At 39.0% G+C, this 16,598-nt stretch overlaps 1 protein-coding gene across 17 annotated transcripts in view; it reads right to left on the reverse strand.

Moving 5' to 3' along the window:
* The window catches only part of LOC108280598 (muscleblind-like protein 1), a 111,738-nt gene that overhangs the window by 19,942 nt on the left and 75,198 nt on the right, over nt 1-16,598 (reverse strand). For all 17 annotated transcript variants that reach the window (XR_006984251.2, XM_017495742.3, XM_017495741.3 and 14 more), the window contains 2 exons: nt 9,816-9,986; nt 285-485 (listed from right to left, as the gene is read on the reverse strand). Coding sequence is in view for 16 of the 17 variants with exons in the window: in XM_017495742.3 (XP_017351231.1) it covers nt 285-485; nt 9,816-9,986 (372 nt within the window). In the remaining variant the exon portion in view is untranslated. The remainder of the gene's footprint in view (nt 1-284; nt 486-9,815; nt 9,987-16,598) is intronic.

The following is a 16,598-nucleotide window of genomic DNA, read 5'->3' on the forward strand; positions in this document are numbered from 1 at the left end:
CACACGGGTAATGACTACAGTTTTAACTGATATTTTGAAAGTTGGGCTTTCACTGCATTAAAAAATTTTTTTTTGGTCAGTCATAAAGAAATCCAGCACAAATCGAGTACTTTTTTGCCATTTTATAATTCGCATAATTCGTTGAATGAAGCGTGCAATTAAACAATGATGGGTTCTCAATATACAGACACCTGCATATTTCTGAAAGGCTCCAGAGTTTGTTAGTGGAAATATTTGGATTTAACTTTCAGTGAAGGTTCAGCTTGAAGTGGAACTGTACTCACCTCCAGCCGATCTGTCCTCATGAGCTTCTGGGCGGCGGCGGCAGCTGCAGCGGGCACGGGGACGTTAGGGGTGCTGGTCATTAATACGGGTGCACTTGGCAGGATCTCGGTGGGCACCAGGCCTGGAGACACGGGGCCCAGATATGGGTTAACCAGTGCTGTGGCATTGGTGGCCAGGCTGGGCGTGACGGAGAACATGGGCTGCAATGGGAAACAAGACGTCCTGAGATTAGCATACGTATCGAGAACTTTCTAATCTGATCTGACTGCATACTGTATTACATAATTTCTATATATATTTCGTGTATTTAGCTGAGATTTTACCTCATATAGGTATACAACAGTGTAAATTACTACTACTACTTCTACTACTACTACCAATAATAATAATAGTATTCCTTCCTATTACATCTGTACAGCATGTATACTGTAAATGCTTATGGATAGTCATAGTTACATGCATAAGTCTTTATAAAGCATGAGTTTATGGCTTCACAAGTATTATAATTATTGTTCATAAGAACAGTGAAGACACTAATGCACTACAGCACCAGTTCCAGTGTAGTACTGTATTATAAGTTTCAATATACACCTTTCGTGTCTCAAATAGTACAAATAACAGCATTTATAAAAGAGTCTATACCAAAATGTAGCGCAGTACAGTCTTAGAAAAAAGGTTCTTTAAGGCGTCTTAGTTTCTACTTGGAACCCTTTCTGACAGGAAAACACTCCTATTCCCATGCTTTAATCCATATGCAAATTCATTACAGGTGAAGTAAGTGAAGTATGATTTTTAAACAACTTTTAAAAGAGAATTCTTATAATAATAATAATAATAATAATAATAATAATAATAATAATAATAATAATAATAATAATGTAACATGGTTATTTAGGGCAGGATGCAAGGACGCGTAAACTCGATGTGTACGTTATTAAGCGTATCCCAAAAATCCTTGCCAAAATTCATCGCCAAGGTCTGCATAATGAAAGGCATCCAGGGATGATCCATAAAAAAATTACAACAGGAACAATTTGGAAAAACTGTGTATATATATATATATATATATAATAGAATATATAGTTCAAAAAGGCACACTGGCTTCGCAATGAGATAAAGGAACATGAGGGTTTAAATAGACAAAGCGATCAAAGTGGAAGACAGAACAGGCGAGCACATTAGGTAGCATACCAATGACGGGACACGAGCAGAGACAAGCCCAAACACAAAAACAAAAACAAAAGCACATACTCTTCGAACTCGTCACACTAACCACTGTTAGCACATTTAAGTGCCAATAAAATCTCAACTTACTTTAACTGGAGGAAAAAAACAAAAACCCCTCATGTTAAAGTGACTAAAAGGTATAAAGTTTCAAAAACACAATTATAAAAGTATTATACAGTACATGCAATACAAGGCCTAGAGGACCATACTAACTTATTGAATATCAGGCACTGTGAGTTAATTACAGCATACATATGGTACCATTTGAATGAAATTGGTAGCGGGTGTCATAGTCTGAGAAAATAAAGCAGATGGTGTGTGAACAGAATGTTCAGATTTTTAGTGCATATGATAATTTATTCATTTACCTAAAAAACCCCACCTGTTACAGCATTTTTATATATTTATTTGCTCAAGTCTAACATAAAAAAACAGTTCTTGTTAGTGAATTCGACTGAACGTAAGAGTTTTGTTCATGTCATGTGGGAACTTTGGTAATTATGAACCTTCAGCTCTTAGACTCTACTTGGAAAATAGACTCGGACTATACAGTATAATTATTTCTGTGGAAATGCACATCTTGACGTCTTTCCTAGAAACATATAGTATGGGTTACTATACAATGAATACTATACTAACAATGAAAACCTTGAATCACGGTACTAGGGAAACACAGCTCAGACTGAAAAACCTAAATGCAGGATTACTTGACAAGACAAAAAGTACAGGCTAGTAAATGAGCTAACACAAAACAGGTGAACACGATCAAGAAAGAAACCAATGGTAGGATAAAGGGGGGCAGAGAAAAGACCAAAACATAAGCACGTGGCACTTGTTGCCAAGCGAAGGAGGAATCCGTGAGAAAAATAAGGGTTGAATAAGGGTTGTATTGTAGGATGATGTTGTCATGACATTCCTTCTCATGGAAGAGGTACAAGAAAAGACAAATAAAGTGATTCTGAGATTCAGGGTCTCAAAGAAACAGATGTTATTTACATTTAATAGACATTAAACCACAGAAAACCTAGGAACACTCGTGATTTGAAGTTTATTCAGTTCTAACAACTACCTCTGATATTTGACCTTCGCTAATAAGTTGCCATGGTGCTTAAGCTTGCATGCCATATTTATGTTTATGTAATCTCAGCGTTTAACACCGTTCTGACAGCAGGAGCACATGAAGTCATACAATATTATTTATGTTTCTCTGCTGCACTTGAACATCTCGCTCATTAGCCGATGTAGGCGGCGAGCTAGCATTCGTACTCAGGTGACAAAACTGCTTCGATGAGTCGTGTTTCGGAGCTCTGCAAAAATGACACTCTGTAAGCCAGGACTTCTTTGAGATTGAGGGAATTAGCGGGGCCTAATTAGATCAACCGATCTCGGCGCATGGAAATAAATCCAGCATGACCATGTCAAAGACGTCCCCGGAAGACCCGGGGGTCACTGTCGAGTCCCTGACAAAGACCCTTAACCTTGAGCTCTGTGCATGCATTTATACACCACTTTGAATAAAAGCGTCTTGCCAAATGAATAAATAGAAGCAGAAAAAAAGTGTTAAAGTGCCGATGAGACGCTTATCTTTGATCTTTATCTCCTGAGCCTTTGTGTCTGGGTTCCCTCTTCATGCGCTCATCCACCGCTACACTGTATTCTCTTCCTTTTTTCATGCCAGCCGTCTCTGTCTCCGTTTATCTACCTCGCCCTTTCTCCTTTCACTCTTTCTCTGTGGTGAAGAAGAGATCCTGAGCTCTGTTATAGGGAGATCTGTCATTCTTTCGTTCCTCGCTGTCTCTCCGCTCTCTTTTATCACCTCCTCTCATGTGATAAGAGCCAATAAGGCCTGGGATCCCATTCAAGACTATTTTGTCCGTGTATGGCGATAGAGAGACGCCTTAAGCAAACAGTGTCAACGGACACACACTGTTTACTTCCACTTGATTATTGAATCTGTTTCTTTGGAAAAGCTTTACAGTCTTCACAGCAGAGGGAGGAAAATAGATAATAGACATTTTTGGAAAGAAACACATGTGACAGCACTTCAGGACGGAGGAGTTTACGCTTTCCGGAACAAGAGATAAAAAGAAAGAGATCAAGAAAGACATAAGGAGATGATTGTGAGAGAACAACGTGCGGTATGGTTATAAATTAGTGATACCAGGAACTAATTTTTCTCAGAAAATCATTGTTTTATAAGTGTAATAACACACTCCAGACCATGGGGTAATTTATACAGTTATACAGTTATCGCTCTATTTTGCCCCCTAGTGGAATAACAGAGAATATCTCTTTTTTCTTCTTCTTCGAATCTTTCACTTCAATTATCTCTACAAGACAGCTTAAATTTACAATTCTACGCAGCGAAACCAGAATAAATATCGGTAGCGCTTTTTCAAGATATAGTCATATTAGTCTACTGGTAAAGAGGATGAAGGTGGATGCAGTATTATCAATTATAGACAAGTATATACAATGTGTTTATTCATTATATCATTGCTAATCCTGCGTCCACCTTCATCCCTCGGTATTAAGCTTTGAATTGTTTGCTAACACCTTAAAAGCTCATGAGAGCTCATTACAAAGAAAAACAGGACAGTGAATGCACTCTTGGCCATTCTCATCAATCAGTAGGTGTTTATAGTGTTCTAACTTGGCTTTCAAGTAGTTGAACGGCCTAGCCGGGAGCTAACAATGCTTATGATGCTAACACCAGAGACTAAAAACTCACGCGAGCTCATTAGAAAAACTAGAAAAGATAGCAAGGAAATCAGTCTGAACTGAATTTTGCGTTTATAGTGTTATAACTTTGCTTTCATGACAGTTCTTGCTAATGCTAACTCTAGTTGAACTCTATGAGCCAATGTAGGTTCTGAACCCTGCTGGACAAAAAAAAAACAAACAATAGAACTATCACAGAAATTTTTATGGGTTCCACTCCAAATACCATTACAAACCATCAGGTAACCATTAAAACAATTACCATTACCATTATTGGTCCACTAGACATAACATGCCATCAATAGAAGGCAGCAAATTACCATTGGAGACCCACAGAGACTATTATAAAGTCCAATAAAACCAATACAGTTTCCACTATAACCATTAAACCATTACAAATTCTATAAGGGTTTCTATTGGGTTTTTTTTTCCCCCGCAGGGAAGGCAGAGCTTTTTGTGAATATGGATGAGAAGGGGGTGGAGTTGGGTGGATTTCAAGGAGTAAAAAAAATCATTACAATGTTGTTTAACCTACTTAATCTACTTAACCCATAGAGATATAATCTTAACTAATTGTAACTAATATTTCCCAAGCCTGGTTTATAAAGACAGACTGAGATTTGACTGCGGTATTGTGGCTGAGATTCAGGCTCAGTACCTGAGATCTGGAGTGTATATTTAATCAGTGTTCTCTTTCTTCCTTCATAGGTGAGTCAGATCTCCAGGACCAATTTGCACACCGCTAACACACTGAATAACAGCAGCATTAAAAGCTGCCCACACTCTGCGCTGTGAAGTTTAACTTTCAGACACACACATTCACATACACACACACTGCCACAAGACTCTTTATATAACGCTAATGAAAATAACGCCACTTACATAACCATTATAGTGAGAAACCTGTCTTTACTGGTTTACGCTCGGGAGCGTTTGCTGTCAATCAATTTGAGATTGATCAGTCGTTACGCTCCAGCTATGGATAGAGAGAAAAAGAGAGAAAGAAATGGTGAATGAGAAATACGACACAGGAACCTGCATTCATTTACCAGCAAGGAGAGGAAGAACAATCCGGAGGGACGCTTGCTGTGCCTGAGCCGAATTGGGCCAAATCTGCAATTAAGGCCGCTTTTGAAAGCTTTTATTTTATTTTATTTTCGGTCCGTTTCCCGGAGCATCTCAAGCCCTTATTCTCTTTATATAAGAAACACTGGCTCCAGGATCCTGAACATGAGGTTGGGATATTGTAACACATTTACTTTGAGCGGAACTTTTCCTAATTGGAAAAGGGTCGAGATCATTTTTATGAGTTTCATCCCACAAAATTTCGAAACACCTTTCAAACCTTTAAAAATCCTAATAATTCTAGGTTTTTGTCTTTTTAGGCTACATAAAAAAAAGTTATTTTACTCCAAATGCATGGTATCATTTTTCAGGGACATAGCTACATTAATTAATTATTAATGATTAAATTTTAAACATATTTTTGATTATCGGTTGTGAACAAATGATATCTAACTATATCTTTGTTCCTTTCTTTCGTTCTTTCTTTCTTTTTTTTTTTTTTTTAAATTAAATCAAATCCTAATAAAATAACTCATCTTCTACTTATAAGCACAAATGTGAGATCAGGTGAAAGTGTAAAAGGATACTTTTTCTAACAGATTTTAACAGGTCTAAAAACGGTGCTTATAATAACGCTGATCTAATAATCATACGCTTTCCATTAGAACTTAGAAAACATGTAATTTCACCATATTGGGGTAGGGTTGGTTGCTACGTAACTACAGGGTGTCCAAAAAGTATCCACACATAGGGGAAATTCACACCTTTTTAGCAAAATGTCTTAAACATATTTAGTTTAGATTATATGTATTTTTTCAGATAGCCTTTAAGACATAAGAAGAACGTATTGAAATCATTCTCATGGCTGGATTGGGAATCTGTCACAAGGTTGTGATGGACTAAGTAGACTTTGACGAACATCCGCTGACAAAGGCACAACCGACGTGGTGCTGGCAAACATAGTCCCCTATGTATGGAGACTTTTGGGATATACTGAATTTGAGCTAAATATTGGTTAGATGACTGGGAAGTAAATGGTGTAGAGTTTATTTTGCATTCTGGAACAGCTATATAGTAACTGGCTCACCAACATATCTTGGTTAGCTGACAGGCAGTGCTAGATTTCGCTTTAAAATGGACAAACTGCACACAATGCCATCTAGTGTTGGTATCAAAATAAAAATAAAAAATAATAAATAAAAAAACCCACAAAAAAAAACCAACAGCAAACGGCATGACATATAGAAATATGGAAACCTGTGAATGTATGCCACTCACCAAAACAAGCCCAGAATTGGTTGTGAGTGCGGACTCAAGTGTGAAAACGTCTTTTTCTGTCACAAAAACCTTCTGTTTGCCAAAACAGTTCAGACCAAACCATTTCCTGCAATCATTATTACAGGGCCTGTAACCACTTATGTACAGTAGAGTAGGAAAGCAGAACAGAGCCCATTTTGTGAAAGGTTTCAAATTGTGAGCACCCCAAAGTGGTTTCAAAGCCACCAAGACAGCTTCAAAGCACCGTCAATGACAGCGATGGAAAACTGGCAGCTGTGGTTTTGTAGTTGGCGGTGGAAGCAGGGGCTCGACCTCTAGAGGAAGCAGTGGAGGCTTCAAAAGCCGCAAAACTTGGAGGCAGTACTGATGCTGGAGATGGATTCAAGGGATGAGGTGGTAATGAAGAGTGAAAGTCAATCGGTAGGCCAGGGGCTGGTAGAGCTAGGCAATATTATACACAAGGACTTGCGCCAGTGGAGAAACAAGGCAACGGATAACTGAAACCAGTTCCATGCGGTACCACATACAGACATTGTGGTAAGGTTTAATTGAAATGGCCTGTACAGATCTGAAACAGACTCTGAACTGGGTTCTCAGATTTAGTAGCTTTTTCACCTCTTGCACAGATGTTGCCTTGTTTGGAACTGGGTTTCACCCCATCGGCCGAACTCAACCCTAGTGTTTTGCTTCAGATCTCTAAAAGCTGACATTTCCACACATGCCAGCTTTTCTGAGCGCTTTCAGGCATCCTGATCTATTCGCTGTAACTCCCACACAAAGATTTTGTCCATGTGCCACACCATAACAGAACGTTCTCTGAGCTGGGTTGGGAAATTTCTGGGACAGAGGTTATTCCTTTCCGACTAATTTGTCAGATCTTTCAAAAGGAGTTATAAAATCTAAAGTCTGGTGTTAGCAGGTTTTTCCTACAATGTGGTAACACTTACTTTGCAGGTCATATTCATAATGCACTATGCACTGTTGTAATGCATTTATAAAGCATTATACTTCACACATTATGAAAATGTGTTCTACCTTATGGCTATGTACGGTGCTATAAAAAACTATTTGCCTGATTTCGTCTGTTTTTCTCACACTAAACGTTTTCAGAAATTAAAACAAACTCTAAGATAAAACAAAGGCACACAATACAGTTTTAAAATGATAATGTTATCTATTTAAGCAAAAAAGCTATCCAATACCAACTGGGCCTGTGTGTGAAAATGTATTTGCCCCCGTAGTTACGTAATTCCCCAAATGTATGAAACTGCATTCATAATGGGGTTCGGCTAGACTAGACGTAACCAGGCCTGATTACTGCAATCCCTGTCAAATCAAATCAACAGGGTTTAGTCCAGTTGAACCCCATTATAAACTTTTTCAACAGCATGAAGTTGGCTAAAAGGTCTTACCCTGTAACACACTATGCCAAAATTTAAATTGAAATACATCTGGGAAGGGTTACAAAGCTATTTCAAAGGCTCTGGGACTCCAAAGGACCACAGTGAGAGCCATTATCTCCAAATGGAAAAAACCTTCCCAGAAGCAGCCAACCTTCCAATATTACTCCAAGAGCACAGCAACTACTCTTCCAGGAAGTCACAAAAGAGCCAAGGACAACATCAAAGGAACTACAGGCCTGTCTTGCATCAATAAAGGTCACTGTTCATGACTCCACTATCAGAAAGACACTGGGAAAAAATGGCATCCATGGAAGAGTGGCAAGGCGAAAACAACTGCTAAACTAGAAGAACATTAAGGCTCGTCTTAATTTTGCCAAAACACACCTTGATGATCCTCAAACTTTTCAGGAGAATGTTCTGTGGACTGATGAGTCGAAAGTGGAACTGTTTAGAAGACAAGCATTTGGAGGACAAGCATGGTGGAGGTAGTGTGATGGTGTGGGGATGCTTTGCTGCTTCAGGGCCTGGGCAACTTGCAATAATTGAGGGAAACATGAATGCTGCCCTCTATGAGAAAAGGAGAATGCCCTGTCTTCGGTCCATAAGTTGAAACTCAAGCGCAACTGGATTATGCAGTAAAACAATGATCCAACACACAGGAGTAAATCCTTGTCCTAGAAGTAGATGAAAGACTGATCTCCAGTTATCAGAAGCGTTTGGTTGCAGTTATTGCTGCAAAAGGTGGCACAACCAGATTTTAAGTTTAAGGGTGCAATTAGTTTTTCACAGGGGTGACCGGTGTTGGATAACTTTTTTTTTTTTTTTTTGCTTCTCTAAAATAAAAAACTGTATTGTGTGTTTACCCAGATTGCCTTTGTTTTATGTTGTATTTCGTTTGAAGATCTAAAACTATTTAGAATGAGATATATACAAAAACAGAAGAAATCAGGATGGGGGCAAATACTTTTGATTTAATAAACATTTTAATTTAAAATGTCTCACGTTACTTAAAGCTCACAAATACAACTTATAAAGTAACTTATAAGATAAACGCCACTCTGAAATTCACGTATAATTTAGTCCTATAGCAATTATAAACGCATCATAATCATTGCTGTAAACTGTAATGCATTTTCTTTACATAAACATTTATGACAATGCTTTGCAAATCCGTCATAACATATTCGGAACATGTTCATGGATCGTCATATGTATGGCGTTCATAGAAAGTGTTCTCACAAATCTTTTATTTTTTTATTTTTTTATATCACACGATGAACCCTTCCAGGCTAGTATGTTGCATCATCTATTGTGAAACGGCCTTTCTGCGGTCCAGTATAAACTTACTTACCTCATTGTGCTAGAGATACAGTATCTGGTGTCAGATGATTCCTTTAATCTCATTCTGCTGTGACGTTCATTGTGCAAAACGGTAATTCTAGATAATATGAGTGGGTCAGCGTTAGGAGTTAGAGTGCTCAGTGTAATACCGCTTTGCCACAATTCAGCCCGTCTGATCTATATCTGGGCCAGGTCCTTGTGTCAGTTTTTCCTATCACGTAAAACGTCAAAATAGGAGGAGACCACTTGAGATCGTGATTGACTAGTGATAAGCATCAGAAGTAAAAGCTACTCCAAATTATATCGGATTTGATAGCGCACATCGTAAGCTACGGCGTGCTTGTTTTAATGCAGACGAGGGTGCCAATACATTAATCTGACATCAATACATTAGAAAGAACTTTGAGTGTAAACTGTTAGATGATGCTAATAAAACGTTCTTTATGGCAATGCAGTGCTGTGCCGTGTGCGTGTGTGTGTGTGAATACATCTCACCACAGGCTGTAGTTGTGTGCCAGGCATCATGGCATTGGCCAGCTGCATCTGTTGGGCCAGCATAGCCATATTCTTCTGCTGGATCAAGTTATTCCTGCCATTGATCTCAAGCTGCGTCTTTAGGTGGGGCGGAGGGTGCAGATACTTACAGTTCTCTCTGGAGCAGCGGCCCTGCAAAAAGAAAGCGAGCAAGAGACAGAGAGTGGGAGTTATGCATCAGGATCCCAGCTAATTTTTATTCACAGGTGAAGGGGGAAAAAAAACAAAAAACGTGAGTCATGGCTTTGTGCACCCACAGGTCAGATGTGGGCTGTTTTATTTTTTGATTCCCACATCACCCACCCCCCCCCCCACTCCTTCTTTTATTTGCACCTCCACCATTTTCAAACGCAGACACCAATTTGCCATGAATCAGATTAGCTGTGTATATACTGTATATTGTATACATATTTAATATACGTAGTAAAATCTAAGCGCAGTAGACAAAGTTTCCAGTGAAACAGCATGCTTTACTGAGTTTCGGTGAGTCCGTGCCACCTGCGGTGTCCGATTCCTGTTCTCGACCGACAGGACTGGAACCGGACGTGGTCTTCTGCTATTGTAGCCCAGCCGCCTTAAAGCTTAACGCATTCTGACATGCTTTTCTGCTCACCGTTGATGTAAAGAGTGGTTATTTGAGTTACCATAGCCTTCGTATTAGTTTCGACCAGACTGGCCGTTCTCCTCTGACCTCATTGGATGTTTGTCGCACCATTCTGTGTAAAACGTGAATAATCCCAGGAGATCAGCAGCTTCTGGAATACTCAAACCGGCCCGTCTGTCACCGACACTGAGATCACAATTTTTCCCCATTCTGATATTTGAAGTGAGCATTAACAGAAGATCTTGTTCTGTATCTGCACGATTTAATGCTTTGAACTGCCGCCACATAGATGGCTGTTTGGATAACTGCATGAATGTGTACAGGTGTACTGGTGTTCCTATTAAAGTGGCTGGTGAAAGGAGAGCTAGAGAGAGTAAGAGAGAGATAGAAAACCCTCCTGTATGTATTCCTCTCAGGTCCAGACTGATGACGATGATTATATATGCATTGCATTGCTGAATAAGAAGAGGACTACAATTCAGATGGTCATAAAGCTTTGACGCAACACCACCCCCCCCCCCCCCCCCAACAATTCTTTCTCTCTCTCTCTCTCTCTTTTTGTGCCTCTCTCGTTCTGTTCGCACCTTAGTGCTCATAGCAGTCCCATGCTGTGTCTCACTGCGCTCCCCATGAATACTGAACAGATCTGGCCAGAAGGGGCATGTGGGTGTTTGCGTATGCGTGTCGGCGCGTGTGAACACAGTGTGTCGTCAGCCACCAGGCTGTAATTACCACACAAGCAAACAAAGGCTATCAACCAGGATGCAGCTGATGACCCCCTGGCCCTCTGCTAAAATCTCTTCATATTTATCTCTTTTTTATACTTTGTCAACACGACCCACTTATGATTTATTCTCTGGCAAAGGCATATTTTTTTTTAATTTATTTATTTTTTACATTTACTATACCTTTCTTTTCACCTTATTTTAACTCTCGGGTTCATGCCTAGCAGTCTGCTCCATGATTGGTTGCTACATTCTTGAATCTGCCTGGCGACAGGGAAAGCATGCGTGCTGATTGGCCGGTGAGCCGCTGCCTGCCTGGTTCCAGCTCTGCACTGTTTCTGACTCTAACCTTATTTAACTCTCTGCATGCTATTGATTGCAGCTAATTGCTAAATTCATTTCCTTTTACATGCCTGTCCCCTGGAGCCTGGAGGCTGGCTTTGTGTATGCCTTCATTAATGCCGTGGACACGTTGAGGACATTTTAGCCGTTGCTGATTTTGAGTGTGGCTCAAAATAAGCCTGACGTCGGTTTACAATGCAATCAAATTGAGGTCAGAGTTACGTTGTTGTTTAGGTGGAGGTAACATCATAATCTAATCTAATACATGTGTGAAATATACATACAAAGCCTTCCTTCCTGGATCCAATTTTCTGCAGCGCTTTTTGCTTTCACTAAATTTGACCAAAAGGACTGCATCATATCTCCCTGGTTCTGGGACATACGTATCTAAGTGTCCAAAAAAGAGCTGCTGGAGCTTGAAAGAGACATCCAATCATGGAGGCAGCAAATTGGTGGAATAAATTGATCTCATTCGAATGGAGGGAGAGAAACCTCGCATCTGCAAAAGATGAGCATTTAAATGGATCTGGTGGCCTGGTTTCATCAAATAGTCCAAAAAAAAAAGAGAGAGAGAGAGAGAGAGACCTATTTTCTGGATTGAGTGCTCTCTCGATCATTCTATCTTTTCCTGTTGAATTTCTGTTGAATTATTGACTCCCGATAATTTCCTTTCAATAACAGCAGGTATGACAATAGTGATGCTGCAAGGTTTATATCAATGCACTGAGTTTTCTGAGCGGGGACGTTTATTAAACATTTATGGAAGGAGTCTCCAGTGTTAGCGCTATGTAACAGTCAGAGGTTTAAATCTTCCAACACAGCAAATCCTTCAAGACTTCAAGAGGACTTTGGTCAGGACTATCTTTTTTTTCACGAATGTTCCACAACATTAAATGTAACAATAAATGTAGAAAAACTAGGACATGCTGTTCTTTAGTTAACAAAAATATATAATCGTTGGCAAATTGCTATAGTATAAGGAGAGAAAAACACTTCGAGGCATGATGTATCAGAAAAAACACTCTCTTTGTGTAAGTAACTGTATTGACACGTTGTGTTAGACTGCGTCACACCACAACGTTGTTGATTCATTTCCTAATAAAGCATGACTCATTTTTCTTTGGTGCAAAATGAATAGCCACGTACTGACTTCAGTGTCATAGCTGATCTGTGGTTCTCCATAGTTCATAATACGTGCGGGACGTGATCAAAATATGTACGACGACTGAAATCCACAAGAGATAAATATGATTTATTAAGCATAGAAATAATAGACATCTCAGCCGAGGCTTATTTTAGGAGTAACAGCTGCTGCCCTGAGAACACGCCCCTGGGAACACTCATCCTCCTCTGCTTCACCCTTAACTCCAGACAACCTCTCTTTCCAAACTGTCCCAAATCTCGTCCTGTAACCCAGACATCCAGCATGCATCACTTTTCCTCTTGTGCCCTGCTTTTGATTATTTTCCTATAACAGCTCATCGTGTTCCGTTTTATTCCGTATACACCAGTCTTCTGATCAATCTGAAGCAAAAACAGAAACCTTAAGATCGACTTGTTTACCTTCTCACAGCACTAGATCATTTGTGGCTCCTGATATGGAAATATCTGGTAATGCTTTACTTCAGGACAGCGCACATAGGGCTACATGACACCTCCATAATCCCTTTATGACCAAATGACCTAAATCTAAACATTTATAAAGACATTCCATTCGGTCAAAACTGTCATAATAACTGCTTTTGTACCTTTTGATGTCAAGTTGACATCAAATCTAAGATATGACAAAGATTTTGCTTAGGACATAAGGTTATGACACCTACAGCGATGTCATGTCAACTATAACAGCATCGTTATGTACGGTATATTTTCCATCACCGAATTGGAATATTTGATCTAAGCACCATTTTGTGACTCTGACATAACAGAAATGCCCTCAAAAAGTTTCATAACACAACCTCATGTCAACAAACCTTCCATGCCTGTTGGATTAAGCCTATATATTTGTTTATGTAGGTTCACGTCACGTCTCAGAAATGGCTTATGTAGCCTTATGAACACTTACGGAAAGTGGTATTGGAATTCTGTGAAGGATTCATAAATGTATGTATAAATGTATGTTATAAATTATATAAATTATTTATAAAAACACTGCTATAGATCGTAATGGCTTTTTACATATAATTATAACAACATGTTTAACGCCTTATGAATGCATTACTACATATATTAATCTACCGGAATTTACTTTATACTGATTTTGGAATTTTGTCAAATCAGGGATGGAACTGGGCAAAAAATGTCCATAATTACTAAGCCTTAATAATTAAAACTATAAAATGGATATTTTTTTTTTCTTTTCTTGAATTTCTCATTCTTTAATTAGCAAAGAATTTAATGTTAATAGGAATTTAATTAATAAAACAACACTACTACTACTACTACTACTACTACTACTAATAATAATAATAATAATAATAATAACAATCATCATCATCATCAACAATGATTAATAATTTATAAGAATGATTAAACCTACTTCTAGACGTTATTTCCCCAAATTTATATTGATAAACAATTCTGGTTTGCTCTAAAATTAAATGCATAAAAGAAGCAAAATAACTTAAAATCTTATTATTGACATTTTTATTAAAAAAAAAAAAATTATTACTGTATATGTTTTAACATGATCTCATATTAAGAAGGATTACATATCAGATTCACCTTTAGTCAGTAAATTTACACTCTTGGTGTTCTAGCACGCTTCAAACACACTTCTTACACAAAGAACCCTCAGTACACATTAACACACACACACACACACACACACAATTACACAAATATCTACCACTGTGTGTGTTCACAGAGAGGCTAACTAGCACAGATTATACTGCAATGAAGAAAGCAAATCCCTCTAGAAGCTTCTCTCTGTGGTCAGTAATAAAAAGCGAGGGCGGCAGGATTGGCCCATATCTCACACTGTCACTAAACGAGTGTGAGCTTGTAACCTGTCTGTATCTGTGTCGCTGTACCATCATATGTGGTCGGAGTACTAATGATCAGGCTGCTCGATGGAGACCTGGGCTATCTAAAATTGGTGTTTATGTGTCTGGGAAATTGATACTTGAGTTTGTAGGCCAGAGTGCACGTCGTGTGTATTCACTTTATCCCTCTGCACCACAGATCTATTATTAGCGGGAAAACTGGAGCGAATTTATCTGGGGCTATTAGACTGTGTCAATTAGACTGTGTACGAGTGTGATATGGACTTTTTGTGTGAAAGCGTGGGCGCCTACAGTACCAGTGTGTGTGTGTGTGTGTGTGTGTGTGTGTATGAGTGTGTATATAAACAAATGCATGCATGTTTAAATGTGTGTTACAGCGTCAACACCAAGCTTGTCTATAGCGTCTAAAGTAGATGTGAAATGTGGGCAAGAACCCTGCAGAGGAGATCATATGCTGTGAGGGGTTATAAAACTGTATGTGTGTGTGTGTGTGTGTGTGTGTGTGTGTGTGTGTGTCTATATAGAGCACTCTGCTGTTATAAATCACCTTGGCCTGATTGTAGCAGACGTCTCTTTGCTGGAATTCAGTAGACAGAGAGCAGCAGAAAGAAAGAAAAAAAGAGAGAGAAGGAAAGAGAGAGACGGAAAGAGAATCTGATGCAGGACTGTGTTTTTTTTTTTTTTTTTTTTTTACTTTTTTTTTTTTTTTACTTTTTTTTTTTTTTAAACAGATTCAGCATTTTCCAAATGCCTCCATGGTCAGCCAACTCACCAAAACAGTCTGAAAGGAGAGCGTGCGAGAAAATAAAAGCTGCTGTTTTAGATGCTCGTGTCAGGTTTGAGATGTCCAGACTGCTCAGGCTGCAAAAGCAGCATGACTAATTCATAATTACAGGGGGGAAAAAAATCTGTCTTATCCAGATAGAACTCTCTTTCGCCAAACACCTTATAATTATCGTCGATAATATAATTATACGCGGTCACCAATGGACAGGCGAAGTTAGTCAAACCTGACATATGTCTGAGCTGAATGACTCCTTACCCTCATAGTGGTGGGCCATTTTTAAATCCTTACTAGATCTGTTCTTATTAACATTACGATTAGATTCTGATCACTTAAACGTGCCATCAGGAGAAACCACAAGTACGTGATACTTTAAAACACCCTGATTTTTCAATTGTTTCTCTCTCAAACTGATCAATGACGAGTGTTACACTATACAGCCAAAATATGTGCATACCTGACCAGTACCCCTTTATGTGGACCTTTCACAAGTGTCTGGAATGACTTTGTATGCTGTAGCTTTAAGATTTCCCTTCTCTGGAACTAAAGGGACTTACCCTAACATGTTCCAGCATGACTGTGCACAATTTGAGATCCATTAAGACATGGTATAGTTTGCATGCTTGGTGTGGAAGAACTTGAGTGTCCTACACAGATCACTGACCTCAACCTAAACATATAGGAATGTGCCAGGCCTCCTCGCCTGGCATCAGTGCAAGACCTCAGGAATGCTCTTGTGGCTGAATGAGCACAAATCCCCATAGATAGAAGTGTAAATGCTGTGGGGGTGATGGTTTGAGGGGGCAACTTTGGAATGGGATATTTCACAAGCACATATGACTGTGATGGTCAGGTGTACACAAACTGTTGGCTATATTGTATATTTAGTCATAACCGCCTACTCAAGAACTACATAACGACTTATTACTGTCCAATATATTGACCATATATTATGTATGGATTTGTACAACGATCAGCCACACCATGTGACATGAATAACATTGATTATCTTGGTGTGGGATATATTTATCAGGCAGCAAGTGAGCAGTCAGTTCTTGAAGTCGATGTGCTGGAAGCAGGAAAAATGGGCAAGCATAAGGATCTGAGAGACTTTGACAAGGACCAAATTGTCGTCTGACTAGACAACCGGGTGAGAGCATCTCCAAAAGACTTTCCCATAGCGGAAAAACGTAGACTGGTTGCAAAAACGCTGACACGTTTGAGTCTTTCCTTAAATGTTAAATCAATCAAAACTTTACTGTCGGATTACATATGCTTCTTCTT

This window comes from Ictalurus punctatus, chromosome 20 (assembly GCF_001660625.3).
Source record: "Ictalurus punctatus breed USDA103 chromosome 20, Coco_2.0, whole genome shotgun sequence".
Lineage (NCBI taxonomy): Eukaryota > Metazoa > Chordata > Actinopteri > Siluriformes > Ictaluridae > Ictalurus > Ictalurus punctatus.